This window comes from Suillus fuscotomentosus, assembly GCF_016647785.1.
Source record: "Suillus fuscotomentosus strain FC203 chromosome Unknown F5891scaffold_301, whole genome shotgun sequence".
In the NCBI taxonomy this organism is placed as follows: domain Eukaryota; kingdom Fungi; phylum Basidiomycota; class Agaricomycetes; order Boletales; family Suillaceae; genus Suillus; species Suillus fuscotomentosus.
The window spans coordinates 26474-42500 of record NW_024539813.1 but is presented as its reverse complement, the minus strand read 5'-3'; the positions used below and the strand labels follow the sequence as shown (position 1 = coordinate 42500).

At 46.8% G+C, this 16027-nt stretch overlaps 5 protein-coding genes across 5 annotated transcripts; 1 reads left to right on the top strand and 4 right to left on the bottom strand.

The window, feature by feature from the left end:
• Positions 1 to 82: 82 nt before the first annotated feature.
• Positions 83 to 3900, bottom strand: F5891DRAFT_1201477 (P-loop containing nucleoside triphosphate hydrolase protein; the record flags this gene model as incomplete). Its single annotated transcript, XM_041368890.1, has 23 exons — positions 83 to 218; positions 271 to 442; positions 491 to 502; positions 556 to 672; positions 721 to 765; positions 813 to 924; positions 978 to 1079; positions 1130 to 1152; positions 1206 to 1494; positions 1545 to 1569; positions 1622 to 1674; positions 1721 to 1893; positions 1930 to 2091; positions 2143 to 2233; positions 2286 to 2504; positions 2559 to 2759; positions 2809 to 2945; positions 2998 to 3105; positions 3160 to 3375; positions 3423 to 3485; positions 3536 to 3706; positions 3771 to 3800; positions 3855 to 3900. 23 exons carry the CDS (start codon positions 3898 to 3900, stop codon positions 83 to 85), a joined length of 2703 nt encoding a protein of 900 aa, XP_041216488.1.
• Positions 3901 to 4446: 546 nt separating this feature from the next.
• On the bottom strand, positions 4447 to 4810 carry F5891DRAFT_969224 (high mobility group box-domain-containing protein; the record flags this gene model as incomplete). Its single annotated transcript, XM_041376316.1, has 3 exons — positions 4447 to 4566; positions 4618 to 4676; positions 4726 to 4810. Coding segments are annotated over 3 exons (264 nt in total), but the record flags the coding sequence as incomplete, so codon positions are not given.
• Positions 4811 to 5742: 932 nt separating this feature from the next.
• F5891DRAFT_1201475 (uncharacterized protein) lies at positions 5743 to 6670 on the bottom strand (the record flags this gene model as incomplete). The annotated part of the gene is made up of 3 exons (XM_041368889.1): positions 5743 to 6020; positions 6071 to 6236; positions 6290 to 6670. The coding sequence occupies 3 exons, from the start codon at positions 6668 to 6670 to the stop codon at positions 5743 to 5745; spliced, it is 825 nt and encodes a 274-aa protein (XP_041216486.1).
• A 138-nt stretch (positions 6671 to 6808) lies between these two features.
• F5891DRAFT_1085322 (uncharacterized protein) lies at positions 6809 to 9452 on the bottom strand. Its single transcript, XM_041363468.1, has 9 exons — positions 9316 to 9452; positions 9120 to 9259; positions 8960 to 9035; positions 8809 to 8910; positions 8372 to 8755; positions 7861 to 8323; positions 7549 to 7803; positions 7344 to 7492; positions 6809 to 7288 (listed from the first exon to the last, which is right to left on the bottom strand). Exons 1-9 carry the CDS (start codon positions 9350 to 9352, stop codon positions 7152 to 7154), a joined length of 1743 nt encoding a protein of 580 aa, XP_041216485.1. The 5' UTR covers positions 9353 to 9452; the 3' UTR covers positions 6809 to 7151.
• An 18-nt stretch (positions 9453 to 9470) lies between these two features.
• F5891DRAFT_1085318 (S-adenosyl-L-methionine-dependent methyltransferase) lies at positions 9471 to 10868 on the top strand. Its single transcript, XM_041363467.1, has 6 exons — positions 9471 to 9698; positions 9748 to 9760; positions 9821 to 9969; positions 10024 to 10513; positions 10565 to 10671; positions 10720 to 10868. The coding sequence occupies exons 1-6, from the start codon at positions 9490 to 9492 to the stop codon at positions 10760 to 10762; spliced, it is 1011 nt and encodes a 336-aa protein (XP_041216484.1). The 5' UTR covers positions 9471 to 9489; the 3' UTR covers positions 10763 to 10868.
• The last annotated feature ends 5159 nt before the right edge of the window (positions 10869 to 16027 follow it).

The following is a 16027-nucleotide window of genomic DNA, read 5'->3' as shown; positions in this document are numbered from 1 at the left end:
TTTCGACTTCGTGGAGCTGAGATGAGCAAGTGCCCAATCTAGCTCCATGATCGTTGCTTTCTCGATCTGCGGCAGGTTCACCTCAATATTTCCTGCGTAAAAGATATGAACTTACAGCCATCTTAGTCGCCAGAGTATCCTCATGCAGCTTGAAGATATTCTTGATTCCAAACAAGTCTCCTTGTCTGGAAGTGTCCCCTTGAACGCCGGAGAAATACCTAAGAGGAAAATATGAAATCATGCACTCGAATCTTGGTCCTTATAAGATACCTCGTTTGCACGCTGGCCTGATACCCAATGGCCATTTGTTGTTGTTTGTACAACTGCCTTGCATAAATTAACTCTTCGATTGAGCCGGCTCCAAGGAGGCGGTAAACGAAAACGTCGCGTGTCTGCCCAAAACGATATGCTCTGTCCATAGCTTGCAGGTCGTGGGCAGGATCTACGTGGACATGAGTAGGTGTCAAGCAGAATTGAGCCAGATACATACTCCAGTTTGGATCTGCATGATCCAGGTTTAAGTCTCAACATTCAAAGCAAAATATTTAAACTCACCGAAAATGACCACTTTGTTCGCTCCAGTCAAGTTAAGACCAGTTCCTCCAGCAAGAGTAGAGATGAGAAATATGAAGATTTCGGAGTCCTGGTGAAATCTATCTATTATAGGCATCCCTGAAGCTGATATTAACAGCTGCGGCAAATAGAGAGTCCGTCTCTTACTATCACTCTGCTTCGTGGATCCATCCAGTTTGAGGAAGCCATAACCTTGCAATCAATCAGGACTCAATCGATACGGAAAATCCTCTTCATACTATTGGTATTGAGATGAAACTCCAACATATCGAGAAGCTTGACGGATTTAGTGAATATGAGGACTTTGTTCGTGCGGTCTTTTCTCCATTCTTTAAGTAGGGTGTCGAGTACCTTCCAGGGCAGTGTAAAGTGTAGGATATAAATTTTACAAAATAATGACTTACAACCCACTTTCCGCAGTACTGCGGCAGTAGCATGGCTGTCCCATACTTTGGTATAGGCTGTCCCGGGAAGGCTACTTCCGCGAGCTCCCGATTTCGTAGGGTCTAGAACAACTGTCAATGCACCAAAAATCAATAGAAACTTCCACACGCACTTGTTCCGGGCTATCGTTTGGGGCTTGCATATATAAGCATTTATATGGTAGCAAGCAACTGAGCAATCGACGATACCTGGAAGTATTAACGCTAAATGATTTGAGATCTTGATGAGTATTGACATGTACTTGAGAACGCCTCCCTTCTCAATATGGTAGCAGCAGTCTTTGCGCCTGTACAAAACACGATTCTCAGCATGCTCAGAGTATATAATGCAAACCGACTTTTCCCCTGATCCGCAGTCACAATTTTCGTCTTTTCTGACGAGATTCTGTACGTGATTCATATTTAGGATGCGTTTGTAAACGACAACCTGTATGGGCGTAAGCGGGCAAAAAACTACTTCATCAGTTTTCGTGGGTAACTGATGGTTGTATTCAGCACAAGATGGTATAACAGGTAGAAGCTTCGCACTTGGTCCTTGATAATGTCCTTTGTTCTGTAAAAATAAATATTTTAGGCAATATCTGCAGAAAAAATGTTGGCCATACCTCCTTTTAAAGAACTGGGGTAATACCTTGTCTCTAACTATAATGGCGACCGTCTACTAGACATCAGAATGAGCCACGAGTTGCAAGATACGCACTCACCAAAGCCTTTGTTCTCTCCTCTTCCGTCGCACTAGTAGATTGACCTATCGTCAATGGCTTCACAACGTAACCTTTCCACTGTTTGCTTGTTCCCAACCGGCCAGGGTTGGTCCAGTCAAGTATCGTCCATGCTTCCATATAGCTATTTTGAATGGTTGTGCCTAAATCTCCCGCTGCATCAAATCATCTTCTAGAAGCAGTAGTCTTACCTGTCAGACCAAAGCGGCAAAGACATGCAAATTGATTATATGCTAAAGTGATTTTTGACTTTGGATTCTTTACTCTATGCGCTTCGTCGACGAAGACAGCAGACCAAGCGAGGTCATCCAATAGCGCAATGTCTCGACGGGCAAGGTCAAATGTAGTAAGCACTGTTTCTCGAAGTTATCAGGCGAACAGAGGAGATGGAGTCATGGACATACCGACATCGAGCCTGCCCATTTTGAAGTCGGTAAGAACATCATCCCGTTCTTTCTTCGAACCTGTATAGGATCCGACTTCAAAGTAGCCCCACTGACCAGGCAGTGAGACATTGTAGCATTACTTGTTGCTTATATGCACTCACCGTCTGAAACTCGCGCTCCCAGTTTGGTACAACAGATGTAGGGGCGATAATGAGACATGTGGGCCAAGTCTTGTTCGCCGGTGGTAAAGCGCGACGTTTTTTCCATTCCAGTCCATCCTGGATATCAGACACATGATCTCGACGCCTGTTGATATCGCGTTCGTCCCCGTGCTTCTTCATGATTGCTGAGAGAAACGATATCACTTGAATAGTTTTACCCTAAGAAGGTAGAAGGTTGAGTCAAGAAGAACAGAAGAACACGTCTGGACTGACGAGACCCATATCATCACCTAGCAAACCACCACGACCTTGTTTATATAAATCCCAGAAAAAACGAACGCCCTCCCTCTGGTATTCTCTCAGATAGGTATTGATCGAAGCGGGCACCATGATACCCTCTGCTCTGTCCAATATCATAGGTCCGAGAAGACTCTGACCGGGAGCAAGCAGGAAGCCAGGCTTTGCATGGAGATTCTGTATCTGTATCAGTAAATGATGACCAGAGAATTACATTAGGCTTTACGGGATTGGGGTATGTTTCGTCTTCGTCTTCAGGCTCCGTTTCGGAGTCGGATTCTGGAAGCTTCACGGTGTTGGACGCTAGTAGCTTTGAGACTGTGGGTAAATCTATATCGGACTCTGATTCAGTTTCAGACTCGTCTATAGCGGGCGTCAACAGAGTCGTCTTGGCTGGCAATAAGGTTAAATATACCATGTAGGCAAGGTGTTTTTCTCCGCTTAGAAACTGGCATAATCTGTTCTGACGCAGGTGACTTCCGCTTCGTCGAAATCTGATCAGCTTCTGGTTCAGACTCGGGTTCTGAAATCAAACGTACGCATTCACAGATGTGATATGTGAACAAGATCAACTTACCAGTGACAGAATCATCATCAACTGGAGTTTGTGAATGACTTTTCTGTGTAACGATGGGAGTGCTCTCCTTCGAAGCTTTAATAAATGCAGCTATGGTCCTAAGCATTACTGGCTGATCAGGTTCAGACTCGTGCTCTTCTGCCGAGTCGCCGTCTTCAGGATCATCTTCATCCACTTCGCCGTCATCAGACGCAGACTGAAGCCCAAGGTCATCATCTATTGGAAGTAAGCTTAAGCACTGCTGAGAACATTGTTCAGCGAACCAAAGTACTCCTTAAGTGGGTTATGGCGTCGAGACGCCTCTGGATCCATTGGCCGGCGCTTCCCTGATATAATCATCACAAACACGTATTGTTTTCTTATAAGAATGACTCACGACTTCTGGATGATAGCTCAAAATTCCCAAGAACCTCGCTTCGTCTTTTCCGTGACTTGCCACGGGGGGCAGATGGAGATGCGTCCTCAGCAGCCGTTGCTTTGCGGTTTCCGCGTTTCTTAGTCTCATAAATAAAGATTCCAGGGTTAAATTCAGGATCTGAATCAGGATCTGTACAAGAGGGAGGACATTATTCGTGAGATTGTCAGTATTTCTTCGTGTGAATTATGCAGACCTAGGGGTGCAGGGACAGATTCGAGAATCCCTGCTTACAGTCCCAGGTCAGCCCACGAGCTAATCCCGAAGAAAAAAGACCAACCTTTCCCGTATGTAGAGGTTTTAACTTTGGTAGTTCGCAGTGGCATCTTTAGCGACCAATGTCAAGTTACTGAATATCACGATAGTGGATGGGAGAAAAGGAGAACACCGATTTTGGTCCTTGGGCGCGTTCCACATTATGATCACGTGATTGTTTGCATCACAATCATGTGACTATAGTCACAACCTTTCTCGTCCTTGTGGTCCTGATGGAAGTCCGCATCATTATTAATTTATTGTTCAAACAACTCCACCAACTTGGGAAAGGTTGATCATACAAAAGTACAATCTTTTCTGAAGTAACGAGAGACAACATGCAGAACATAAATGTGTAACAAAACACACGACATGAATAGCAACACGAATGAAAGGGCAAACTGTACGAGGGCTCGTCGGGAGTGCATTACGAGTGTCGCGTGTTTCGCATAGGAAGTTAATATACTCAACTGACATCAAAACGACTTATGACAATTATGTTAGAAGAAAGCGAACAGTGCCTTCATATGTACAAGGAGACAGGGGATGCGGCATTAATCTTCCTCTTCATCAGCTGGTTCTTCCCCGTCACTTTTCTCTTTTGCTGAAGATTTGGTCTACGAAAAGATGTTCAATACATGCCATGATGTGGAAAAATGACATATACATACGGCAGCCATGGACGCCTTCTCCTCCTCTGCCCTTGTCTTGTCCTTGGCGGCCAATTCGATATAAGGCTGTGAGTTGTGTCAGCACCGACAGCATCTTATCTTACACTTTAGACGAACCTGCTTGTCCTCCTCGTCAAGCTCCTTCCACTTGGCGCCTAGTAGTTTGCCAACCTCACCTACGATAGAGATCAGAAAACAAGATGAGAAGAAATGACATAGACATACCGAAACCAGCATCGGGGTTCTCAGTCTTGATTCTTTCCCTCCAATCTTGACTGAAAAACATGTACGCGGAGAGGGCCCGCTTAGGAGCACCCTTGGCCTTGGCAGCTTTAGCCTTGGTTGCCTTTCCCTCTGATTTACCTGCAGCCTTGCGCTGTTGAATCAATCAGCATCGTGACTGATGAGCACGACCAAGTGACGTAATGAAAGTTGAACAAGGCAAAAATAATGGAAAGTGTATGATGCATATGGGGAAAAGCGGCATAAGGCCAAGACAAATGCATAGGAGACTAACCTTGGTTTTGGTGGTGTCCTTGGGCATCTAGAGCATGGAAAACGCATGAGAGATCGATTCGACACGTCGTTGGCATGAGAGATATCAAAGAAAACGAGTGCGACGCGGAGAGACGCGGTACGCGTCAACGCGTCGGTGGCCAAACAAACACGGCCGGCGCCCGTCTTCACTTTCTATACGAGCTCGACGACGATAAAACGACGTAGAAAGTGACAGTGAACAGCGCAGGACGTCCATGAAGCAGATAGAACATAATAAAAAATAAAAAAGGTGACTGACTGTTGTTGTGTACTACGGTGAGTATTAAGCACGGTTTTGATTTAGGCGGGTGAGGACCACAGTACAGCTATACAGGCAAGGTTGGCTGAGGGGATGTTTGGCGGGTGGGAGCCTTGTATAAGGCCAGCCACCTAACAACCGTGAGAATAGGGCACGGACTCTTGCTGACATAACCACCACCTCAACAAACCCACGATGCAACGGCCCGTCTTATACACAACAGACCTACGGTCTTTTTTGGGTCTCTTTAGCGATAGTTCATCCAGGGCCAGCGTTAACCCAACTAATTTAATGACGATAGAGTCTTGACACCACACATAAATAGTACGCAGACCCGTGATCCAGATGGTATGAATGATGTGAATATGCAGCAGAACAGCAGATCTAGAATAATACTTAGAAGTTAGCGTACTTCAAAGCTTTCCCATGAGCTCTTCACTCACCCTCTAAGAAAATTTGTCCCGTTCATAATTTTCCCTGCAGTGAATTTGATCCTCAGGCTCAGCATCGAAGTCGATGTCAGGTAGACAGAGCTGTCCCAAGCCAAGGTCGGGCAATCGTGCCATTTTGAGTAAGAGACTGAGCCCCTTGTCGCCCTGTCCATCTCCAGGACCATTGAGAAGGTCCCATGTAAAGTCATCTATTTCATCTGCGGTTCTACCCCAAGTCGTTTTAATTGCACTTGGATACTCGAATGACGCAACGATGAAGCAGACAGGAGAACCTATACCATTCAGGGCCGTTTTCATTGTATTTTAAAATAAAAGTACGTACAAAGACCCGATATCTCCTGTTCCCGGGCAAGTAAAGGTGAACGGGTTTCGTTGATACGATTTTCGCCATCGTCGGTGAGGTCTGGCAAAATATCGCCGAGGCGATAAAGCCGCCTGCATGATGGACAAATGCGACTAGTAGCACGGCTTTTATTGTACCATAGGACCTTGAGGGATCAATTTGTGAGCTCACTAGCTACTCCACATAGCACTCACTCACTATAGCGGTTTCCTCCGGTAGCGTAGTACAAAGCATCTGAAGGACTTCCTCCTGTGAGAATTCCGCACATAGAGGGTCTTCCAGTGAAGGAGGCTGGGCAAAAAATGAAGTTAGGAAACCCCGGACGTCGCGAACTCGCGGACCGTTTCCGGGATCATGGATGATTGGTAGTACTTCTTCATGGAGCTCCTGGACATGCGGAGCAGGTAATTCAGGTGGAGGCTCATGGGCAACACAGACAATGTCGCTTGGAGGTGGCTCAATTTCGTGAACGAGGGAAGGAGGTTCTGGAGGGGCCGTAGCTTGAATAGCTGATGTCTTCTTCTTGTTCTTTTTCGCAATTGCCTTCTTTTTCTTTTTCGAGTTGCATGGACCTGGCATTAAGAAAAGGCTTCAAATACTCTGATTGAGATGAATCCGTGATGAGTGGCACGGAAACAAAATCACGAAACCAGTCTTGATGGAAAGGGAGAGCGTTTACAATTTAAATTAGCGCTGGATCGCGTGTCACACGTTACATGACGCGTTCGTGACTTGTTAACCTCTTCTACCAAGTAATTGTCGTAGATAATTTGATTACATCTGCAAGACAACAATTCATACAACACGTACGCCTTGCAAATGACAACGATCTCTATCTGAAACAGGTCCCAGCTTCTCTTAAGCCAGAAGAAAACCGAAGAGAAAGCAGCTCGGTAAAGGGTCCAACTTGAAACCAAGGAACGCGGCATGGAAACAGAAAGACGCGTAGGAGTGAATATTCAATTCAATACTGATCTCACTTTTGATTGTAACATATACACGCCTTCATTGTCAAACACATACTCCCGAGTCCCGACTAATGGACTTAGCCAGCACCCATCTATTTCTTTCCCCCGCCCTCTGTGTGCACCCATCGCTTTGGTACACCTTGCGAAGTAAGGAATTCTGTGACCTCCTTGACCTGTTTTCCTTGCACGAGTACTAACATGCCTGACGACTTCCCTGGTGCCGGCGAGACTGACGGGCTCGTATCAGCTACAATATACGTCACTATAATATTAGTTATCCTCACCTGAAGTTGAGGAGGCGCATCTCATCTTCAGCTCCTCTGCAAGAGCAGCCGCCTCCAACAAAAATGGCTCAAAACCTGTAATTAACGTTGTCGCCTTACGACCCTGCCTGACTTTAACTACCACTGATATTGGTTTGATCTGCCCCTTCCTGTACCCAATGGTTGACGACCGATGACCAACGCAATGATAGGAGATCGGACGCACTTGAGCACAGGATCCTTACCCTCGGCGCATATCTTGTACCAACTCTGCATCTTGTCTGATAGGCGCTCAATCAGTTGCTCGCGTTTGAAAAACTCCATGTTCGCGGGATTGTCAGACTTGCAAAGGGTGGTCTGTAAAAGCTCGTCCGCCCCAACATTGATATATGATTGGTCATGCGCGTTCACCAATTGTCGATCGGTAACGTACTTATCGAGTACGGTCTTGATATCCGCATAGGTGTATCGGGCAGATGTACTGCAGGGGACGTCATCAGCGTTCTATCATGAACCAGGAAATGGCGTTGATCCATACTCAAATCCGGCCTCAGCAAAGAATATTAACGATTGAAGATGGGGTTTCCAAAGCTCTGTTACTTCAAGCTCCTTGACGCGTGACCGCTCCTCTTCTTCTCGTTGTCCACGCTTCTCATTCCTGAGAGCCACATCTTTTAAAGATAAATATGGCCTGTGTGCGACCACATCTGCATGTGATGTGGCAACAGAAAACACCATCAGCTCAGATTTGATCTCTTTAAGCTTCAAGAGGCCTTGTTTCTCTGCTGATTTGAGAAAATACGCAAGCGACTTGTGGGTGGAGTGTTTGATATCAATAGGTGTAGATACGGATGGCTGAGATGGTGACTGGGCAGGTCGCGAGGGTAGAATATAAGCCGAGTAAAACGTACTAGCGGGCATCGGAAGCGCGGAGGCCTGGGAGCTAGATAGGGTCTTTTTCATTGCCTGAAGAAGGGCGTCATGAAGAATACTCGAAACATCTGTCAGGAGTGAGGGATCAAAGACATAACTAATGTGGTTTGACGCACCTTCTTTCGTCAGTTCTATTTTTGGAGCATGATCATCCAACTGCGTCTGCTCCAGGTGAGAGCTCAGCGCATCAACTAATGGCTCTTTCAACATATCATTCTCTGTGACATCCTCGTCTTCTGTGGAATGTTGATCATTTGTCGTTGAATGGCTCATCTCCCATGGATCTGGCGGGTTTCCCTTGTGTCCCATATCGAATAAATGGTCATTCCAAGCATGCAGGACAAACACCGCCTTTCCCTTTGAGCCAGCCTCAGATAAGACGTCACTATCCACTGCCATATGCCCGACAGCAAGTGGGGAGCCAATATGTGTTGAATGGTGAATATGTTCTGTAATGCTGACAAGTTGTCCAGCTTGGAGCGATAGTGGATGCTGAACGACTTGCAGGGTCTACTGAGCGAGGACCTATCTGAAACTGGCAAGTAGTACGTACCTCCAGGGATCATAAGATCCGCACCACCAATCAGGACTGGAATCACTGCAGATGGTGTAGACAGAAATGGAATGAGATCTGGCTTCTTCCACAGGGTGTATACTATGGTAACTGAGCTACGGATGACAGACTTGCAGCAGGCACAACTTACCAGTCGGAATTATGTCCTCACTGCCTATACCTAGCGTAAACCACAAAGGATCTCCACCGGGTCCCAAATAAGCCACCTGGGTTCGGCGACATAGTGAAGGATTTTGCGGGTCTCATCGATATGTGATCAGTAACAAAGAGCTGTAACGAGATTCGCTTACACCTGGCTCATCGGTGTATGTGTTAAACTTCACTGACAGCAGACCTTCGGGGACAAGTTCCTCGCCGATATCTGGAACGAGAGAGAAGGCTTGGATGATGTGTTGTTTCAGCTTGCGCCTATCAGAGTTACGTAGGGGTGCTTGTGAGCATGACAATGATTAGACACAACGTCAGTGAACAGTAACAATCGCGCACCTGAAGTCTTTAAATTCCCCAAGGGCTTCTTGAACATGATGTTCTAAGTATTCGATTGTGGATCCTGGTGGCAACCTCGGCAACTTGGACAAGTCGACTTCCAATGGCCTCTCGAGTCTCGAAGGGCATAAAGTCACGTGTTTTGACTTCTACTTGCATTTTTCCGCCAACAGTATGGACTCCGTTGACAATCCAAGAATGCCTCGTGCAACTTCAGATCGTTTCTCGCGTACCCACCAGTCGTCAATAAAATCAGCCGCTGCATCGTCTTCATCTAAAAACCATAGTGCAAATGAAGGGACTTCAGCCGGCGTCCGTAACCCAATATTCAATACAGAAAGATTTGGACAACATATCTTGAAGAATCCGCAGATTGCTCAAACGTACGCTCACCATTTTCATATAATATAACTCAGGCTGATTCTACATCAGTATCGTAGACAAGGTTCGGTTCAGCTCATATCTGTGCTGAGTCGATCTCATAGATACTAATCGTGACATATAGGCAAACCTTCGTCCCACGGATAAAGTCCTCGAAGTTGGTCCTGGTACAGGTAACCTTACTGTCAAGATTCTTGAAAAAGCCAAAAATGTCACCGCTGTTGAGATGGACCCACGGATGGCAGCTGAGTTGACGAAGCGAATTCAGGGGAAGTGCGTGTACCTCTCCGTCTTAATATCATCAACTGACAGGCTACTCTTCGAAAGACCAGAACAACGAAAACTAGACATAATCATCGGAGACTTTGTAAAAACCGATCTCCCATATTTTGATGTATGCATATCCAACACACCCTATCAAATATCATCACCCCTTGTCTTTCGCTTGCTCTCTCATCGACCAATCTTTCGCGTAGCAATCCTCATGTTCCAGAGGGAATTTGCCATGAGGCTTGTCGCTCAACCTGGAACAGAGCTTTGGTCGCGGCTATCCGCCAACGTACAGCTTTATTCGAAGGTGGACCTGGTGATGCACGTGGGAAAAAACAACTTCCGACCAGCACCACAAGTTGAATCGTCAGTGGTCCGACTGGTGCCTCTTAATCCTCCTCCCCCCATCAAGTTCGAGGAATTTGATGGGCTAGGTAGAATCATCTTTTCGAGGCGAAATAAAATGGTGCATGCCACATTCATGGCAAAAGGCGTCATCGAGATGCTGGAAAAAAACTGGAGAACGTGGTGCTCGACACAAAATAAGGTGATTTTAGTTTTTGTATATCGACACGAGGACTTGATCGCCATGAATCAGATGATCGATGAACACACAAACATGAAAGCTAAAGTAGAAGAAGTCCTCAGCTCATCGGGATACTCGAAACAGCGGGCAGCCAAGATGACTCTTGACGATCTCCTAAAGTGAGTCCTCTTCGTTTTGTCTTCTATGTTTTCTCATCAGCTCAACAGATTACTATCCGCATTTCACGAAGAGGGTATACATTTTGCTTGATAGGACTTTCATCTGATGTAGTGTATTGTGCTGAATACACGTCCTGTTGCTACACATATGCCAATCTATATGGTAATTAATGATTTCGTTGTCGATGCACAACCCAGAACGCAATTATCATCATTGCATTAGGTGCACATTGTAGGGCAAATTGGATATCAACAATTCTCGTTGCTTGCAAGCTGTAAGGCGCAAATACAACATCAACTCCCTGGGATCTCGGAGAACAACAAGGTTGTAGTTTTTTCCAGTCAAGTGACCGTCTTGCATTAATCAATCACCACGAATATGCTTGGCCACTGCCCACAAAACAACCCAGCTCAGATGCTAAAGTTCAATCGCTATCCAACGCATGGACACACTGCATGAACACACTGCATGAATTCCGGCGTAAAATGGGAAAGACCTCTCAATGAAACGAACTAGAAGATGCCGGATATATTTCGTGTACCTCCTCTGTTGGGCGGTCAAGCCTCCCATTTCAACAGCAGCAAACATAGGAGATGCACAAGAACAACACTTCGCAGCAGTCAGCAGATGATCATAATCCTTGGTGGCAGTGCGCATCAAGCTACTATCATAAAGTAAGTATGTAAAAACATACAGGAAGCAGTGAAGTCAACTCTGACTTGACCAAAACGCCCCTTGTGCCTTGCTTTCTGCCCCCCGCCGCCGCCTTCGTAAGTGATGATGTTGGATTTTAATGGATGAAGGCTGAGACAGCGTTACACACGGTAGTACTAGGAATTCCGGAGCATGGTTTCGTCCACCACTAAAACAAAAGAGACATCAGCGATAATACCTCCCCAAAATTTTAAATTGAATGGTGATTCTGCCTGGGGCATCATACACCTGCCTGACGGACAACGGATCATCGCTTGTTCATATGACGGCTCGCTGCGGGTATGGGACTTGAAGAATGGGAAGCAGATAGGAAAAGGTTGGAGAGATGGAAAGAGTGCAGTAGGCAGTATAGCGTTGTCCCCGGACGAGAAGACGGTGGTTAGCGGGAGTAAGGATGGCGCTGTGAGGTTGTAGGACATCGACACATGCAAAGTCATCGCGAAATGGATGGGTCACAAAGAGGGTGTGAGTGTGGGGTCTGTCTGTTGGAGTCGGGATGGTCGGAGGGTGTTAAGCGGATTTGAGGATGGGACTGCAAGGCAATGGCTGAGGCGACCGCAAACGCGAAGGGTCACCCAATTCAAGCGGGGCCACTCTCGTTGAGCATGCAGTCACACCTTGACAAACAACAGAAGATGGACAACCAGGGAGTTAATGTCAGACGATGGGTTGTAGAGTCGACCAGGGTCTCGCCCTCAGCAGATATGAATCTTCCGCTTGATTAGTAACTCCATTGTTACACGTTCAATGCGGCGTCACTCTTCGCCACAGCCTCCATCAAAGTCATAATAATAATCCTAACACAGGGTTTGCCACCCATTGCACATCCGGGGGACAGGTCATATTGAACCTTTTTGACGGCAAGTGCATTGCTGCCGTCACAGGAGGTGGCGTCAGATCCTGTACCTTAGAGTGTGGAAACACTCGACTTCTGCGCGAGTGGCAGTATTGAAAACGTATGTCAATGTACATCAGTGCACACTACAGCGGGTGAGGAGATACTAATTATAAGATTAGTGGAGCGTGGCTGTGGATCTGCAATGGAAACCTTAACAAGCTGTATGCATCTCGTTATCGTTGGGTACTGCTTTGCTACATTAAAATAGTGGTGCATCAACACAGCCCATGCTGTCGTGGTGTAGGCTGTGAACCGAACACAAGGATAAAGCATGAAAGCATGTACCACATACCATGAAGGAAAGACTTCAACTCTGATTTTCCCAGGACAACCATTATTCTCTGCTGTCCGCCAGTCGCTGCTATCCTCGTAAGTGACGATTTTGGGACTTTATCGTTGAAAGCTGAGACAGTGCTGCACTCGGCAGTAGGAATCCTGGAGCATGTCTTCAACAACTACTCAAAGGAACGAAACATCAGAGATAACGCCCTGCCAGAAATTTGAAGGACACAAAGATTGGGTCAATAGCGTCATACACCTCCCAGGTGGACAGAAGACAATGACTTGTTCAGACGACGGCTCGCTGCGGGTATGGGACTTGAAGAGCGGGAAACAGATAGGGGAAGACTGGCGGCATGGAAAAGGTGTAGGGAAGTGTATAGCAATGTCTCCGGACGGGAAGACGGTAGTTAGCGGGAGTGTGGATGGTGCAGTGAGGTTGTGGGACACTGAAACATGCAAGATCATCGCGAAGTGGATAGGGCACGCACAACCAGTGCGGTCTGTCTGCTGGAGTCGGAGTGGCCGGAGAGTGTTAAGCGGATCTTCAGACTGTACTGCAAGGCAATGGGACGTGGAAAGCGGAGAGACCATCCTCGGGCCAATCGAGACTGGGCACAGTGACGTGTGGGCAGTCGTCTATTCACCGGACATGACCTTGATTGCGACTGGTGGTCGTGATGGGACCATGTCTGAACCCGTTGAGTCTCCAGTCAAAGTCTGGGATGCAAAGACAGGCAAGCTTGTCGCAACTCTCAAAGGGCATGTATGGTCCGTGCGTTGCCTGACTTGGAACAAAAATGGGTCATATGATTGCTCAATTAGGATATGGAATGCAACCAAGTGGGAGCAAACCGCAGTACTGGATGAGCACGCTGACGGTGTCACTGCCATTGCAATATCTTCGAATAGCCGCATCCTCGCAAGTGCATCGTTCGACTATACAGCACGATTGTGGAACCTCGACAATGGACAACTCATTAGTTCACCACTCCAGCATGCAAATCATGTGTATTGCGTGTCATTTTCCGCGGATGGAAAACTACTAGCTACTGGCGGCCGCGAAAATCACGTCAACATATGGGATGTTGCTGCGATTGTGAAAGAAGCTGGCCTCGATGATATTCTTTCAGATTCAAAGGTGAGTTGACCGGTATATTGCATTCTCACAACTGAACGCGCTCTGCCAGGGCGACAAGTCGGTACTCCATGTACGTGACACCTTCGTAAAAAAGATATCAAATATTGTGTTCAAACATACACTCTAGGCTAACGCTACACGAAGTCCAGTCCAGCGACGTCCGCCTGCTCCTCAGGTACCCCAAGGTTTTTTCGATGGAGTCTCGCCAGATCGTTCTAATGTACGTCATCACTATCACTTCCCAGTCGACTCTATTTCCTTACCCTCGTGTTATCAGTTTTCTACACAAGGCCGTCCTCGCTCTTCAGCACAGCCGAGTAGGACGTTTCTTGGCCGCTTGTTCCACCGCAGCCCCTCAGATACTAATGATACTTCACCGTCCTCTCCTCTCAACTGGGCTCAAAATCTTTTGAAACGGCGTAAACGTAGTGGTGAAGAAATTGAGTTGCAAGTGCGCAACTCTGCAGTTGTTGAAGTTCCGTATGCGAAAGGCAAACGTGTATGTTTTCTTTTCCCCGTCATTCGACTTTGTCTAATATCACGTAGAGAAACGCTTCAGCGAGGGAGGTTGCGTTCGCGAAGCGGAAACAGAAACAGAAACAGAAACAGAAACAGAACACGAAACCATCACACTCAAAGAACTTTACTGCGGGCAGCTCGATGTCTATCAATCCCAATGTCGCTAAGTCATCACAAGCAGCTGACTCCTCGTCCGCCACATTTGCCATTGGCGATGCCACCACAACTACTGGTACAACTTCAACGCCGTCACGCCCTGATGTAATACTCAGACAGGCTGGACTCTGGACTCGCATCTGGCTCTTTATTGGTTGTATCTCTCATGAATATACAGATGATCGTCATTAGCTCACAATTTTCTCATTCTTCACGAGTCGCATGCCTTTACATCTCTCGACGGACTCTCATTGATATGCTCTGCCTACTCGTCCACTCCCTCTGATCCATTTCGAACCATCCTTTATGTAAGATACTGAGACCAGGCTGCACTGATTTTTATCTACGCTACGAGCTGACCTCCAACCTCTCATATACCTTTCTCATCGCTGGTGCGCAATGTACGACAATTGTAACACCATATCAACCTTTTTCTGACGGCTAACAGAATCCAGATCCTCAGTCTATCGTCGTCGTGGAATACCCCACAAATCACGGCGGGAGGGCAAGTAAGCATGCTGTTGAAAATTCTCCAACAAGATCCTCCAGCCGGTTGCCTGAAAGGTCAATCCAAGCTCAGGATGTGAAGGGCGGGAATATGACATACTACTCACTGACCTTGAAGCTTGAAGAGTTGAGGACATGGGTCTCGCATTGCAGGGGTTGCCTTTACAGCGAGCTCCAACGTCTCAGCATATTTACTTCTCGTGCACAACGTACGAAAGTCCATGGTAAAATGAACTGAGAAATATACATTTTGTTGTTAATGGAATCGTTCCTGAGTAACACTGCGTGCTCTCATTCAGTTTCAGATTGCCAATCCGCGACTCGTCGTAGAACACCCCGCAGTTCATGATAAGGGCAAGTAAGCGTAGTGCTTCCATGACGAGCCAATTCTTTAACAAGGTCATCTAGCTGGCTGCGCGGTTGCTCGTTGTCGAAAAAATCCATCGTTCGGCGTAAGGCATCAATGGGTCTCGCGCTGCAAGAGTTCGATTCTTCCTTTGGTAATGCAAATAGCAGCCAGGGAGGAGGCTGAACTTGCATGAGAGGAATAAGGTGCGTGGACTATCAATGTGGGTGAGTGTGTCCTCACAACTTAGCTTCACGCCATGACTCTCGTGAGCTCTCATACGTGAAGTGATTAATTTGTGTAGCAGGCACCAATATTTTATTGACCATCCGAAGTTCTGTAAAGAGCCAACATGAACGTACGTCTTGATTTGATGTCCTTCATCGATCCCATCTGATTGTAGGAATATTATTGTCCACTGGCAGGATCTGCAATTAGTATAGATAGGGATGTATGAACTCAGAGAACTTAACTGATTCGGGATGTTCGACAGAAAAGAAATCCAGGATACGGGGGGCGTTATGTTGTATGAATTGGCACATAACGCTGGGTAGGGTTTGGCGTTGCAGGTGAAGGTCACAACGGACCCGCCCGGACCGGTTCAACAATACCGCGTCACTGGCGCTTAAGGTTGGACTCACGACTTGAAAAAAGACGTAAAGGACATCCAGCTAGCTCTTGATGTCCTAGCTTGTTCCGACCTACTTTTCGCTGTTACCGTCACTTTAGTGACCAGTCTCACTACTGGGCTGTGGAACCCACATTCACCATGCGACCTCGCAGAAATAGTGTCTC

Excerpts from the sequence above, each read along its gene's own strand:
- F5891DRAFT_1085322 (XM_041363468.1), bottom strand. The coding sequence starts at position 9,352 with ATGTTCAAGAAGCCCTTGGGGAATTTAAAGACTTCAG. Across the intron at positions 8,756-8,808 it reads GGATCTTATGATCCCTGGAG|TCGTTCAGCATCCACTATCG; the intron begins GTACGTACTACT and ends AGACCCTGCAAG. Across the intron at positions 7,804-7,860 it reads TTTGCTGAGGCCGGATTTGA|TACATCTGCCCGATACACCT; the intron begins GTATGGATCAAC and ends CGTCCCCTGCAG.
- F5891DRAFT_1085318 (XM_041363467.1), top strand. The coding sequence starts at position 9,490 with ATGGACTCCGTTGACAATCCAAGAATGCCTCGTGCAACTTCAGATCGT. Across the intron at positions 9,970-10,023 it reads ACGAAGCGAATTCAGGGGAA|ACCAGAACAACGAAAACTAG; the intron begins GTGCGTGTACCT and ends ACTCTTCGAAAG. Across the intron at positions 10,514-10,564 it reads GGTGCTCGACACAAAATAAG|ATGATCGATGAACACACAAA; the intron begins GTGATTTTAGTT and ends GCCATGAATCAG.